The sequence below is a fragment of the Schistocerca piceifrons genome, chromosome 2, assembly GCF_021461385.2.
Source record: "Schistocerca piceifrons isolate TAMUIC-IGC-003096 chromosome 2, iqSchPice1.1, whole genome shotgun sequence".
In the NCBI taxonomy this organism is placed as follows: Eukaryota; Metazoa; Arthropoda; class Insecta; order Orthoptera; family Acrididae; genus Schistocerca; species Schistocerca piceifrons.
The window spans coordinates 348,724,802-348,740,029 of NC_060139.1; the positions used below are offsets into that span (position 1 = coordinate 348,724,802).

The window sequence follows — 15,228 nt, forward strand, 5'->3', positions numbered from 1 at the left end:
CTATATAGGCCGCAGAAGGCCCAAAATGCGTGCCCTCTAGCGCAAGTAAACATACAGCGCCCCAGTGGTGGAAACAGGCAAAATCCAGATATCGCTATCAAAAATTAAAAATTATTCCGACGAACGAAACACACACCGTTGTTTTTTTATGTCTGATAACACCGAGTTCCAAGTCTTACTTAAAAGATAACCCTTGTCTCTATTAATAAGATTATCAGATAATCGAATCTATATGGATTCTTTTAAAACACAGTATGTTTACTTGCGCTAGAGGGCAGTTACGGCACCCTCTCGCGCACGCGTTGTGGGCCTTCTGAGGCCTATATAGGGGCCGCAGCTTGCGCTGAGAAGTCAGTCCCGGCGAGATCGTGTAGCAGCACTCACACCTGAAGATGGTGGACAGGTAGACCGCTGAAATATTGTGTCAAGATGACGTTATGATCCGGCTGCACACCCGAGAAGAATATTATCACTCTCGAATTATGTCCACCAAACGAGAGTGCAGAACTGTATCGAATGCCTTGAGTAAGTCAAGGAACTTGGCAACACCGTGTGCTACTTTGTCTACGGTATTCAGTATTTCATTTTCGTACAGGGCGCGCAATGTGTCTCAAGAATCAACTTGTGTTACACGAAAATTCAGGTTTTGACTAGGACGGATCGAGTGGTCGCAATGTATCTCTGAAAAGAGCGGAGCGTTCAGTACAATTATATGACAACAGTAACTCAGTGACGGAGACAAGCAGTGATTTTTGTACATTTCCTTATTCGTTGTTGAGGGGTCTTAGGTGCTCACCCGTGTCCGGGTGGTCGGAGAGCCCCCGGTAGAGCGACGCCGACGTGAGGCCGGCCCCGGCGTCCGGCAGCAGGTACTGCTGGTGGCTGACCGCCCCCGCCGCCCCCGCCACTGCCTCGGCCAGTGCCAGGTGCCGCGTGGACTTGGACACCTTCTGCACGCCGTCCGCGTCGTAGTCTCCGGGCAGGGTGGACAGCGGCGTCGGCGACACCGAGAACGCCGTCGTAGACGTCAGCGCCACCACGGCCGTCTCTGTAATGTCATGCGGAGCGGAAGATTATTCACATCTGGTACCGAAAGCATATCGGAGTAAGACAGGATTTTAGATCATCCCTGATAATACTTTACCTGTACACTGAGTAAGTTGTGATGGAAACCAAGCTGTTCAGATGGTTCAAATTGCTCTGAGCACTATGGGACTTAACATCTGAGGTCATCAGTCCCCTAGACTTAGAACTACTTAAACCTAACTAACTTAAGGACAGCACACACATCCATGCACTAGGTAAGATTCAACCGTATCAGCAGCGCGGTTCCGGACTGAAGCGCCTAGAACCTATCGGCCACAACAGCCGGCAAACCAAGCAGTAACAGGGAATGAATTTTAATATTCGGAGAGAAGAAACAAAAACGTAGATATTTACGATAATATTACTATTCACTAACAAACACCCAAGTACTTTGAAGAACATTTGAACAGACTGTGTAGTGTCAGGAAATAAGGTTGCAAGATGAATACCAATAAAAGTAAAACAACAGTAACGGAAAGTAGACGAATTAAATCAAGCGATGCTGTGGGAATTGGATTAGGAAATGACACACTACAACCGGTAGGTGAGTCTTGCTACTTGGGCAGCAAAATAAGTGACAATGGCTAAAGTAAGACGATAGAAAAGCTTTCGAAAAAGAGAAATTTGTTGGCATCGAGTGTAAATTGAAGTGTTTACAAGTCTTTTGAAGATATGTATCTGGAGTTTAGTCCTGCACGAAAGTGATATGTGGACGATAAACAATGTAGACAAGTAGTGATGGTTAGATCGTAAAACTCTTGAAGAGATGTTGAACATGAGTGACAAGAAAAGAAATTGGTAGCATGTCTCGACTAAGAGGAGGAATAGGTTGATTGGACGCATCCTTAGGCACCAAAGAATGTTCAGTTTGGTAGTGCAGGAATTATGGAGGGTAAAAATTGTAGCGGGAGAGAGGGAGAGTAGAACGTGACTACTGCAAGCAGGCTAATATTGTTGTAGGCTGCAACAGCTACGCGAAAATGAAGAGATCGCACAGGATAGACTGGCAGTGCAGGGATTGGGCAGAAAATCACAATAACACAGGGGGGAGAAACTGTCCTGAGGAACATGTACCATCGAAACATTGCACCTTGTTGGACAATCACAAAATATTCGGAATCTAATAACATTCTGTTAGGGTCTAAAATATAGTTTTTCATCTAGGTTGTTCTACTGAGCAGCAGGAACATATCACACTGGTTGACGTAGTTGGCCTTCAAAACATTACAAAAGTTCTATTCATTTTTAGAATATGCGTACGCTTGAAGATATACGACAAACTGAAACCCCCTTGAGTCAGTCTTATGATGACCTCTTATACCCCCCTATCGCGAAAAGGAGTACACTATATCACAAACGCTTATCGCAACGTAAATTCCGTGACATGAGAAAGACAACATCTGCGCAACATTCGGTCCACCAAATACACCCATCAAATAAAGTTTTGCATCACCTCGGCTCCAAGAGTTCCGGAACCTGTACAGAAAATTGAATAGAGATCACCATAAACATCATTTCTGCCCTTTCTATTGCTCTTGAAAACGACACATTGCATGTTGTACCACCATACAGTGAGACCTTCAGAGGTGGAATTCCAGATTGCTGTACACACCGGTACCTCTAATACCCAACAGCACATCATCATGCATTGATGCAGGCCTGTATTCGTCGTGGCATACTGTCCACAAGTTCATCAAGTGCACAATTGGTCCAGATTGTCTCACTCCTCAACGGCGATTCTGCGTAGATCCCTCAGAGTGGTTGGTGGGTCACGTCGTCAATAACAGCCCTTTTCAATCTAGCCCAGGCATGTTCGATAGGGTATATGTTTGGAGAACATGTTGGCCACTCTAGTCGAGCGATGTCGTTATCCTGAAGGAAGTCATTCACAAGATGTGCACGAGGGGGGCGCGATTTGTAGTCCATGAAGACGAATGCCTCGCCAGTATGCTGCAGGCATGGTTGCACTATCGGGCCAGGGTGGCATTCACGTATCGTACAGCCGTTACGGCGCCTTCCATGACCACCAGTGGCATAAGTCGGCCCCACATAATGCCACCCCAAAACATCAGGGAACCTCCACCTTGCTGTACACGCTGGACAGTGTGTCTCAGGCGTTCACCCTCACCAGGTCGTCTCCAAACACGTCTCCGACGTTTGTCTGGTTGAAGGCATGTGCCACACTCCTTTGGTGAAGAGAACGTGACGTCAGTCCTGAGCGGTCCATTCGGCATGTTGTTGGGCCCATCTGTACCGCCCTGCATGGTGTCGTGGTTGCAAAGATGGGCCTCGTCATGGACATCGGAAGTGACGTTGCCCATTATGCAGCCTATTGCGCACAGTTTGAGTCGTAATACGACGTCCTGAGGGTGTACGAAAACCATTATTCAACATGGTGGCCTTGCTGTCAGGGTTCTTCCGAGCCATAATCCGTATGTAGGGGTAATCCACTGCCCTTGGGCGGCCTGAGCGAGGCATGTCATCGACAGTTCCTGTCTCTGTGTATCTCCTCCATATCTGAAGAACATCGCTTTGGTTCACTCCGAGAAGCCTCGACACTTCCTTTGTTGAGAGCCCTTCCTGGCACAAAGTAACAAAGAGGATTCGATCGAGCCGCGGTATTGACCGTCTAGGCATGGTTGAACTACAGACGAGCTGTGTACCTCCTTCCTGGTAGAATGACTGAATGACTGGAACTGCTCGGCTGTCGAACCGCACCGCCCCCCCCCCCCTCCGCCCTGTCTAATAGGTGCTTCTCATGCTTGGTTGTTTACATCTTTGGGCAGGTTTAGTGGCATCTCTGAACATTCAAAGGGACTGTGTGTGTGATACAATATCCACGGTCAACGTCTATCTTCAGGAGTTATGGGAACCGCACTGATGCAAAATTTTTTTTAATGTGTGTATGTTTCGTCGGAAATAATGATTGCAACCTACAGTCTACTGTAGATTAGAAATACTTCATCTCGGAACGTACTTGACACGATGGTGAAGTTAAAATATCTACTACGTCATGATTCACAAACAAGCTACTCTATGAGCCTAACATGAACGTTAATGGATGCAGAATATAAAACTGCAGAATATAGATGTCTTAGGAGACAATTTGAGCAGCCGTCTGAGGTAGTTTGCAGATGAAGCGGTCGTTTATCGTCTAGTAAAGTCACCAGAAGATCATAACAAACTGAAAAAAACCATTTAAGAAAGATATCTGTATGGTACAAAAATTGACAGTTGACCCTAAATGGCGAAAAGTGCGATTTCATGCACATGAGTGCTAAAAGGAATCCGTTAAAGTTTGGTTGCACGATAAATGAGTCAAATTTAAATTCAGCTAAATACCTAGGAACTACAATTACGAACAATTTAAACTGGAAAGAATACGTAGAAAATGTTGTGAGGAAGGCAAACCAAAGACTGTGTTTTATTTGTAGGACACTTAGAAAATGTAACAGATCTACTAAGGAGACTGCATACTCTCACTTGTCCGTCCCCTTTTAGAGTACTGCTGCGCGGTGTGGGATCCATAGCGATTGAGCTTAATAGAGGATATCGAGAAAGTTCAAAGAAGGGCAGCATATTTTGTATTATCGTGAAATTGGGGAGAGAGTGTGACTGAAATGGTACAGGATTTGGTTTGGACGTCTTTAAAACAAAGGTGTTTTTCGTTGCGGCCGAATCTTTTTACGAAATTTCAGTCACAAACTTTCTCCTCCGAATGCGAAAATATTTTGTTGACGCCGACCTTCATAGGGAGAAACTATCATCATAATAAAATAAGGGAAATCAGAGCTCGCGTGCTGTTTGGAATAATATTGATTACTATGAAGGTGTTTCGATAAATCCTCTGACAGGCACTTATATGTGATTTGCAGAGTATTAGTGCAGATGTAGATGTAGATGTAGATGCAGATGGAGGCTCATGTGGTTGCCGTTGCCCATTTTCGTGAGCGGGCCGCGGTGGCCGAGCGGTTCTAGACGCTTCAGTCCGGAACCGCGCGACTGCTACGGTCGCAGGTTCGAATCCTGCCTGGAGCATGGTTGTGTGTCATGTCCTTAGGCTGATTAGGTTTAAGTAGTTCTAAGTTCTAGGGGACTGATGACCTCCGATGTTAAATCTCATAGGGCTCAGAGCCATTTGAGCCATTTTTGAATCATTTTCGTGAGAGGAGCCGCTAATTCACAGTCAAGTAGCTTCTCTATTGGCCTGACAAAGGCCAATTGCATCCCAGTTGCCACCAGCGTTCGGGAAACTGGATGGTCACCCATCCAACTGCTAGGCAAACCCGACAACGCTCAACTTCGGTGATCTGATGGAAACCGGTGTTACCACTGCGGCAAAGTCGTTGGCAGTGACCACTAGGAAATAGGTCATTTTGAGGAAAATCAGTTCACTGACAAATAATAACTAAGAAAAATAGGTTTGAGGTAGTTGCTGTAACGTAATTAAAATGAAGGTGGTCAAAGTATAAGCTAGACAAACTGACTGAAGCAGGTCTATAAACATCTCTTTGCTGCATTCGTTGCTAAGCGAGGGCCAGATTACCTAACGAGCGCGTAGCGCACGACATCAAGAGAGAAACTGTACTCACAAACACGCGCAAGGACATCATTTCACCGCGCCGTATTTTAAAAAATCATAGTTTATTCAGGACTGTCAGCTGCGGTCACCGTTCTTGTTTCGTCACATAAAAATCGCTAGATGACTAGGTGAGGACGGTGCATCCACATGTGTTATCGATGCACTTGGAAACTGTCATGCCCGGAACTAGTGAAGCCGAACAAATTATGATTTTAAAAGGCAGCGCAGTGGAATAATGTCTTTCCTCAAATTTTTCGGGGCTGTGGTTCCCAGCGGAAGAAAATAAAATGCTTAGGCTAAGAACAAAGAAGACTCGAAAAGAATCAGTGATCAAATAGCTGAAGATCGTGATGATAATGGTGGCGATGATGGCGAAAGAAATGCTTGAATGTTGCACGTCACGCCAAGATACAGAAAGTGTAACACAACGAATTTCATGGAAATTGCAAAGGTCATCTGTCAACTGTAAAACAGTTCCGCGTATGTACACAGCAAGGAATTTACTTTTCGTTCATTTCGCCAGAAATAATATTTAACCGGTGGAGACTGCGGTGTTTGTTGTCTTTTACTCGCTGTGCCTTCCGAGACACTGATTAATCGGGTCAACGTGTCACAGTGGAGATTGCGGAATCTACATACGCAAACGTAGGATGTAGCGACGAAGAACTATACCCCAAACCCTCACACTGAAACCACTGTAGAGTGAGGGAGGAAACAATGCTTGTCAATTCTGATACATTTTATCATTGTTTTCCCGTCAGGAGGGCACAGCTTCCATCATATATCTCTTTGAGAACAGATATCACTAAAATGGTTGTGACTCAACCAAACTGCAGCTGCTGTTCTTTCAGCAGCAGCAAACCGAACAACATTGTAAAAAAAGAAAGCCATTGTGCTGTTAATGAGGTTAGCTGAAACAAAGCACGTCTTTTCTCCTTCCCTTTAAAAATGTTGTTCGAATGCTCGTATCACCGATTACTTGCAATCGTATAACCCTCTGGGTATTCGGAGAACAATAAGTGTGGCAACAATTCTGACCATGGAAGGTAACATTGCTGAGATTCAAGTGAAGTAATCAGCAAAGTGGGAAACTTATGTACGGGTTCGAAGTTGTTATTTAACATTTTCGGAGAACTATCGCTGTGATTAATCTCCCATAACGCACTTGCTTCCATGGGTTATTATCACAGCTATTCGTTATCTCAGTAACCACAAAATAAAGTGAACGTCACACAGAAAGTGGGACAAACGTCTTTAAAAACAAAAAATATTAGGTTAATCACCCAGAGATCAATATATTTGGTGAAAACAATGCATAGTGGATGCTGCTACCGATGTCATAGTTTGGGTGGCTCTAGAGAAGCAGGGAAAGCATATTAAATAAAGACATGACATTATTTGATTGGAGGCAATCTGGAAATATATTTTCCGACGGTAAAACTATTATCCTCCAAGCCTCCAAAGTAGTACGGATGCTAGTAAAATGTCTAGTTAACATACAGTATTTACTAACAATTTATGTCTGGTGTCGTCTTGATACAGCGCGGTCAGAAACTGTAAAAGCTTGTAAGGGGGTCCCAGGATAGGTTATGCTGAAAAATAAATGTCAAGAAAAAGAAATCGATGCACTGCGCCATTCCCGAGTCAATTAATAACGAAGTTGGTCAGACAGGTGGTTGAGAGAGCAGATTCAAGTCGCTCGCCACAGACGTTGTCGCCAAACGTGACCTTCGTTTGGTTTCCTAAAACCGAATCAGAGAGTGAAATAAAACTTGGAAGTGAGACGGTACTAAGAATCGAAACCGAGCCAAGGGCTGAGCAGTCTGGTGCGCTATGATCTACGATATAGAACAACTGACACTAATTGCATCTCGCGGGCCGCTTGGTGCGCTCTATAGACTGATTGGTTGACTTCAATGCTAATTAATTCGGGAACAGGCCACCGTATAGAACATTGTTCTAAACAATTATTTCTCCAGCCTACTCGGCAACACCCTCAAAATCTATTCAGACTGCTTCTCACCAACCTATGTATTACGAAAGGAGAAGTCCCATGGGAAGAGGTAACAAAAACGTATACAACGATGTAATTAACAGTTCTTACAAACACAAGGTAGCTGTAACGATCATATAAAAGTCGGTTTTCAAAACGAGACTTAGTTTATAACTAAACGTCAGAATAAAAGAGACTATAATACAAGTGTAGAAAAATCAGAATATCAGTAATACGCCAAGGAGGACATGCATAAAACACATGAGGACATGGCCATTGTGGTTGATCATAAGATATTCCACTATCAGTAGGCATACGTATCAAACAGACGCTTATCACTGAAATCCACTAAAAGGAAATCAGAGCGAATGGTTGTAGAAGCGGATACAATCAGAAAAACACGCAATAGTTGCAAAAAGTATTAAAAAAAAAGATTTACTCGTGCAAAACTGGTTTGAGACTTATCTACATCATGAAGTGAAATGTGCATACTTCGGGAACCGAAACGCGAATGCTTTAAGTACCTTAAACGTGGATGCAAAGCTATTAAAATACAAGGAGACGATGAACTAGCAGTTTTGTTAGATGAGAGACCGAATAAGACTATGGAAATCAAAAACAGTGAGAAGTTAGTGAGAGGTGTGCAGCAACAGCTAATAGCGTTACAAAGGAAGAATGGCAAGTAAATGTTCCATGAACGATGAGGTAATTTAAGAACGGATCTCAAAATCTAATTAGAGAGAAATGTATACAGAAAGGAGCTATATTCTTTTCATAGGAACAGTTCTGCCATTTTCCTTAAGTGACGTGGAGAAAGTATGAAATACTAAATGTGAGTGACCTGGTGGGCTGTGAATAGCCGCTCCTTAAGAATGAGAGTCCGGCGTCCCAATGAGTATGCCAGCTCGCTCGATACGGTAGACGGCGCAAACTGGGGGCGAGGGTTGACAGGGCGTCTTGCAACTAACCTTTTAGCTTCGGCCTGTTTGGCAGGATTCTCAGATGAAAAAGTTGAGTCTCATACTGTGTTGGTCGAGCTAGCTACTTTGTGAGACTGTTTCTTTAGTGAAATTACGTTTTCCTTTCATTAAACGGGATCAGCGTAAGAAATGGGAGGAGCTCAAAAAGAAGAAGACTGTTCTCGTTTAGAAAAGTCACTCGTGTTTTAATGGAGAGCTATTTAAATACCACCGGACTCAAACAGGGAGAAGGCAGTTCACTACTGTTCAAGTAACTCCACCAAAGAAGTCGCAGTTCTACATACTACAGACATTCTGTTACACCTTTAGGTGCTTTCAAACCACGTTTCGGTTACCGCTTATCATCTGAAGTTTCCTCAAAGGTTACATCTTGGCAGTTCCTTAAGTGCTTCCGAATCCTTGATTCTGCATTCGCACCCATATACCATCTTCTTACCAGTTTACGCGAAAATGTTTATCTTGTCTCATTAATTTGTTAGTAACTACCTAATACCAGGCGTGCTTTCAATTATTTTGTAATTTATTGGAAGTAAATATACATAAACGAAACAGAGGCAGGTATGCAGACAATATGCAGACAATAAATTAAAGAATTATTTCTTCACCATTACGTTGTTCTTTAAAGTCACAAAAGTTATGGAGAACACCCTAATATCTTCTCTGACTTCCCTGCGCCTGATGCGGTGCTGCAGCTAGAGGTGGCATGGACCCAACAACTCACAGGAAGCCCCTGGAGAAGTACTCATCCATGCTCTCACTATGGCAGTCAGTGATTGCGGAAGTGTTGCCGGTGCACGATTTTGCGCACGAACTGACCTGTCGGTTACGTCTCATAAATTTTCGACGGATTTTATGTCAGGTGATCCGAATGGCCAAATCATTCGCTCGAATTGTCCAGAAAGTTCTCGAAACCAGTCGCTAACAACTGTTTCCCGGTGACATGGTGCATTGTCATGCATAAAAGTTCCATCTTTGTTTAAGAACATTAAGTCCATGAATGGCTGCACATAGTCTGCAAGTAGCCAAACGTAACCAATTCTAGTAAAAGGTTCAGGTGGACCGGGGGACCTATTCCATATAAACACACCGTACATCATTATGGAGCCATCTTGTACACAGCCTTGCTGAAAACTTTTGTCCATGGCTTCGTGGGGTCTGCACCACACTCAGAACCTACCGGCAGCTCTAACCAACCAAAATCGGAACACATCTGACCAGGCCACGCGTTTCCAGTCGGCAAAAATCCAACCGAGCCCAGGAGAGGCGCTGCAGGCGCTGTTGCCTTGTTAGTAAAGGCACTCGTGTCGGCCGTCTGCTGCCATAGCCCATTAACGCCGTAATTTCCTGTTCTAATGGATACGTTTGTCATACGTCCCACATTGACTTCGGCTCTTATTTCACACTGTACTGCTTGTTTTTAAGCACTGATAACTCTACAGAAACCCCGCTGCTCTCCGTCGTTAAGTGGTGTCGGCCACAGCGTTGTCGGTGATGAGAGGTAATGCCTGAAATTTGATATTCTCGGCACTCTCTCGACACTTTGGATCTCGGAATACAGAATTCCCTAACGATTTCCTAAATGGAATGTCCCATGCGTCTAGCCCCGGCTAGCATTTCACGTTCAGAGTCTGTTAATTCCCGTCAGCCTCAATCACGGCGGAAACTTTTTGCCTGGATCACCTGAGTGCAAACGACAGTTCCGGTAATACACTGCTTTTTTAACCTTGTGCATGCGTTACTATCACCATCTATATATGTGCTATCGCTATCCAAAGACTTTGTCACCTCAATGTATGTGAATCAGTTGATTCAAGTGTTTTGGGATGTACAATATTTTTGTGTAGAGATAAATAAATTTTTCGGCTGGGCCACTCATGACCACTCAACATAAGAGGGGCGTTGAATATGTGAGGCACCACATTTTTTTCTAGGCCACTTTTGGTTGAAAAAAATGCGGTGTTGGTGGTGGGATACAGTGGAATATTCCCGCTTCAGCCCCTTTAGTTGTATGAAGGTCCAGTAGGTTGCGGCGCTATACGTAGCATTGAGAATGGGGTCTGCAAAGGAGGTACTTTCGAAGCAGAGAGCTATGATTGAGTTTCTTTTGGCGGAAGTCCAGAGCATCGCAAATGTTCATAGGCGCTTGCAGAATGTCTATGGAGACCTGACAGTGAACGAAAGCACGGTGAGTCAGTCTTGGCCGAGGCGTCTGCCATAACTGCAGCATGGTAGTGCAAATTTGTACTGCGTGGCAGCCGGCCGTACACAACTTTCACTTATTCAATTTTTGTTTGTCGCTACAGAAATGCTAACGAAATTCCTCTTCTCCATGCCACAACGCAAGGCCGCACATAAGTCTGCTCAGCCAGAGGAACTCACAAAACTTCATTCAACTGTGATTTCTCATCCACCCTACGGCCCGGATCTCGCATATTTCGACTTCCATCTGTTCGGCCCAATCAAGGATGGTGCACGTAGATGATGGGGGGGGGGGGGGGGGAGGGGGGGGGGGGAGTTATTGACTGTAGCAAGACGTTGGCTCCGAAGCCGACCAGTAAAGTGGTACAAGCAGCCCCAGACAGATCGCATAAGACCATCGCACTGAACGCAGATTTTCTTGAGAAAATAGATTTTATAGGCAGAAGAGTGGGGAATAATATTGAGTAATGGAAAAATGAGAGTTGACGATTTCTTGTCAGACGATTACAGGGTTATAACAATAGCAGAAGTATATATATTGACGTCGCAAGTAGAAGATGAGTAACTAGAGGAAGTACATGTGGACATCCGACGGATACTTTAGTACATAAAAGGAGCTGAAAATCTACTTACCATTGGGAGACTGGAGTACGGTTGTAGGGGAAGAAATACAAGAAAGGATTGCAGAACAATAAGGGCTTGGTAATAGGAATGAGAAGGAAAAAGACTGAGTTCTGCTAAAAATTTCAGATAGTAGCAGAATACTCTGAGGATGAGGTGTACGTGGGGAATGTCCGGAGACACGAGAAGATTCCAGCTAGAACGGTCACACATATCATATATTGGATTTTAAAGCTTACCCAGAACAGAGTATCAGATCACATTTTTTTCCATACTCCGCAAGCCACCTGACGGTGTGTGGCGGAGGGTACCTTGAGTACCTCTATCGGTTCTCCCTTCTATTCCAGTCTCGTATTGTTCGTGGATAGAAGGATTGTCGGTATGCTTCTGTGTGGGCTCTAAGCTCTCTGATTTTATCCTCATGGTCTCTTCGCGAGATATACGTAGGAGGGAGCAATATACTGCTTGACTCTTCGGGGAAGGTATGTTCTCGAAACTTAAACAAAAGCCCGTACCGAGCTACTGAGCGTCTCTCCTGCAGAGTCTTCCACTGGAGTATATCTATCATCTCCGTAACGCTTTCGCGATTACTAAATGATCCTGTAACGAAGCGCACTGCTCTCCGTTGGATCTTCTCTATCTCTTCTATCAAACCTATATGGTACGGATCCCACACTGCTGAGCAGTACTCAAGTAGCGGGCGAACAAGCGTAATGTAACCTACTTCCTTTGTTTTCGGATTGCATTTCCTTAGGATTCTTCCAATGAATCTCAGTCTGGCATCTGCTTTACCGACGATCAACTTTATATGATCATTCGATTTTAAATCACTTCTGATACGTACTCCCAGATAATTTATGGCATTAACTGCTTCCAGTTGCTGACCTGCTATATCGTAGCTAAATGATAAGGTACCTTTCTTTCTATGTATTCGCAGCACATTACACTTGTCTACATTGATATTCAATTGCCATTCCCTGCACCATGCGCCAATTCGATGCAGATCCTCCTGCATTTCAGTACAATTTTCCATTGTTACAACCTCTCGATATACCACAGCATCATCCGCAAAAAGCCTCAGTGAACTTCCGATGTCATCCACAAGGTCATTTATGTAAATTGTGAATAGCAACGGTCCTACGACACTCCCCTGCGGCACATCTGAAATCACTCTTACTTCGGAAGACTTCTCTCCATTGAGAATGACATGCTGCGTTCTGTTATCTAGGAACTCTTCAATCCAATCACAAAGTTGGTCTGATAGTCCATATGCTCTTACTTTGTTCATTAAACGACTGTGGGGAACTGTATCGAACGTCTTTCGGAAATCAAGAGACACGTCATCTACCTGGGAACCCGTGAGTATGGCCCTCTGAGTCTCGTGGACGAATAGCGCAAGCTGGGTTTCACACGACCGTCTTTTTCGAAACCCATGCTGAGAGTAGATTTCTAATCTCCAGAAAAGTCATTATGCTCGAACATAATACGTGTTCCAAAAATTTACAATTTAGTAATGGTGAAAATCAGGTCGGAGTTTAATACAGTGGAACGTTAGAATCGGTTAGAGAGTAAGTGGGATAATGATGTACTGAGGAAGGATAAGATGCATCTGACGTTCGCTAAAGTTGTGGCTACTGTGATAAGGGATACCATAGTAGGTACTTCGCTTGAAGAGCAGTGGACATCCCCAAAAGAACAGGGCAATCAGATGCTGGAAACACAAATACAGGTGCTAGGAAGGTAGCTGCGAAGTAACATTGGGTAACAGAAGAAATACATTCATCCGCGAAAGAAGGAAACGCAGAAACGTTCCGCGTACGGCAGGAATAGGCCTACAATAATACAAATCTCTTAGGAATGAAATAACGAGAAAATATAGGGACGCCGAGGTGAAATGGCTGCAGGAATATCGTGTAGAAATTGAAAAAGAAATTATCGTCGAAAGTACCAACTCAGGACATAGAAAAGTAAAAATAACCTTCGGTGAAATTAAAAACATTTACAGCAGCATGAAGAGTGCAATGGGAATTCCGCTGTCCAACGCAGAGGGGAGAGCAAATGGGTGGATAGATTACTTTGAAGTTCTGCATGAGGGAGAGGAATTCTCTAATGACGTTGGAGAAGATAAAACTGGAATCGATATGAACGAGATAGGGACCCCCGCATTAGGGTCATAGTTTAAATGAGCTTTGGGTGACTGGAGATCAAATAAGGCAGAAGGGATAGATAACGTTCCATCGGAATTTCTAATATTATTCAGGGAACGTGCCACAAAACGACTATTCATGTTGCTGTGTAGAATATATGAGACTGGCGAAATACCACCAGACTTCCGGAAAACCGCCATTCACACCATCTCCAAAACAGCAAGAGATTACAAATGCGGGAATTGACGCATAGCCGGCTTAACAGTTCATGCACGTATCACAGATGCACGATCGTCAGCTCATTAGGAGAGTAACTGAATTGTAAAATGTAAACTTTCACGGTCGGAACTGTCACAATTAATAAAACATTTCGGGTGTATTGTACCGTGGTCGAACGGATTTCACCTTAAAAGCGAATACCGCGAAAGGCTATACAGAGAGGCCATAGAGATTGTGAAACATCTCACGAATTTCAATACGAAGAATGAGGGCGTAAAATTTAATGAAATTTGGATTCCGGTGCAGAAGAAGATGTGTACCATTCTTCCACCATGGGATGATAGTAACAGAGGACGACGGCAGTCAATGGATAGTTGCGCTCTCCCATCCAGACCAAGCCACTACTTTTTACACTTGTTTAGTCGAATCTGTGTGGGCTGGTTAAACAACGATAGCAATCATTTGCTGGAAGGAGAAACATATCGAGTAAGGACTCAAACACTTGCAAACCGAATGCTGTGTAGACAACAGTGAGATAGGCGTGAGGTATGAAGGAATATCTCCCCGACCTTAGGCTACTAGGGTCTTGCTCTCTGCTTGAGACAATTAATAAGATCCTTACAGGTTTGATCGATAACTTTTCTTTCCTTAACGATATTTAGTGACATTGCTGTATATGTGCTTCAACCTGCACCGTACTGTGAGGGAGAAGTATCAGAGTGGCATTAGACATTCTATCCAAAATACGAACGATGAATAACGTAGTTGTAAAGACGCAAGGTAAGTCTGTGTCAACAGCGTGAACGACCAAGGGCTGACATGCGGAATCTGTTGATATTTACTGAACGTTCTGTGGTGATAAAGCGTAGGTCGCCACTGTGGTACACAGTGCACTACTAGATTGTATACCGACAGTCACTAAGTACGGCTGCACGTCGCAAAACAGCCGCCGAGAGCGCGCCGTCAACTCGTTGGGACTGCTATTATAGGAACAGAGCAAACACAGCCCGATGACAAAGTATTTGGATAGCGTGCTGCTCGCCGCTGCGTACCGACAGATATTTATCTAAATCTGCGTCGTTAAGGAAATGCTGGCCTTTATTGTTTTGTAACAAGAAGAAAATAATATCTGCGTGCCATTGCGACGTATGGCAGCACGCCACTGCGGTTACCTTCTAGCAGACTGATCGTTCAGCGATATCGAACCACATGCGCTGTTTTGTCCTAATTTTGGGACATAAGGAGCAGAATAAACTAGCCATAAATACGTGCGGTTAACAGTTTATTAGTTTAATAAGCCACAGCTGCAAAATACTAACGCGAATTATTTACAGAAGAATGAAAAAACTGGTAGAAGCCGACCTCGGGGAAGATCGGTTTGGATTCCGTATAAATGTTGGA

At 44.0% G+C, this 15,228-nt stretch overlaps 1 protein-coding gene across 1 annotated transcript in view; it reads right to left on the reverse strand.

Annotated features, from left to right (window-relative positions):
* LOC124775375 (agrin-like) overlaps positions 1 to 15,228 on the reverse strand; it is a 183,239-nt gene that overhangs the window by 82,448 nt on the left and 85,563 nt on the right. Inside the window, exon 4 of the mRNA XM_047250209.1 lies at positions 797 to 1,048. Within this exon, the coding sequence (XP_047106165.1) occupies positions 797 to 1,048 (252 nt within the window). The remainder of the gene's footprint in view (positions 1 to 796; positions 1,049 to 15,228) is intronic.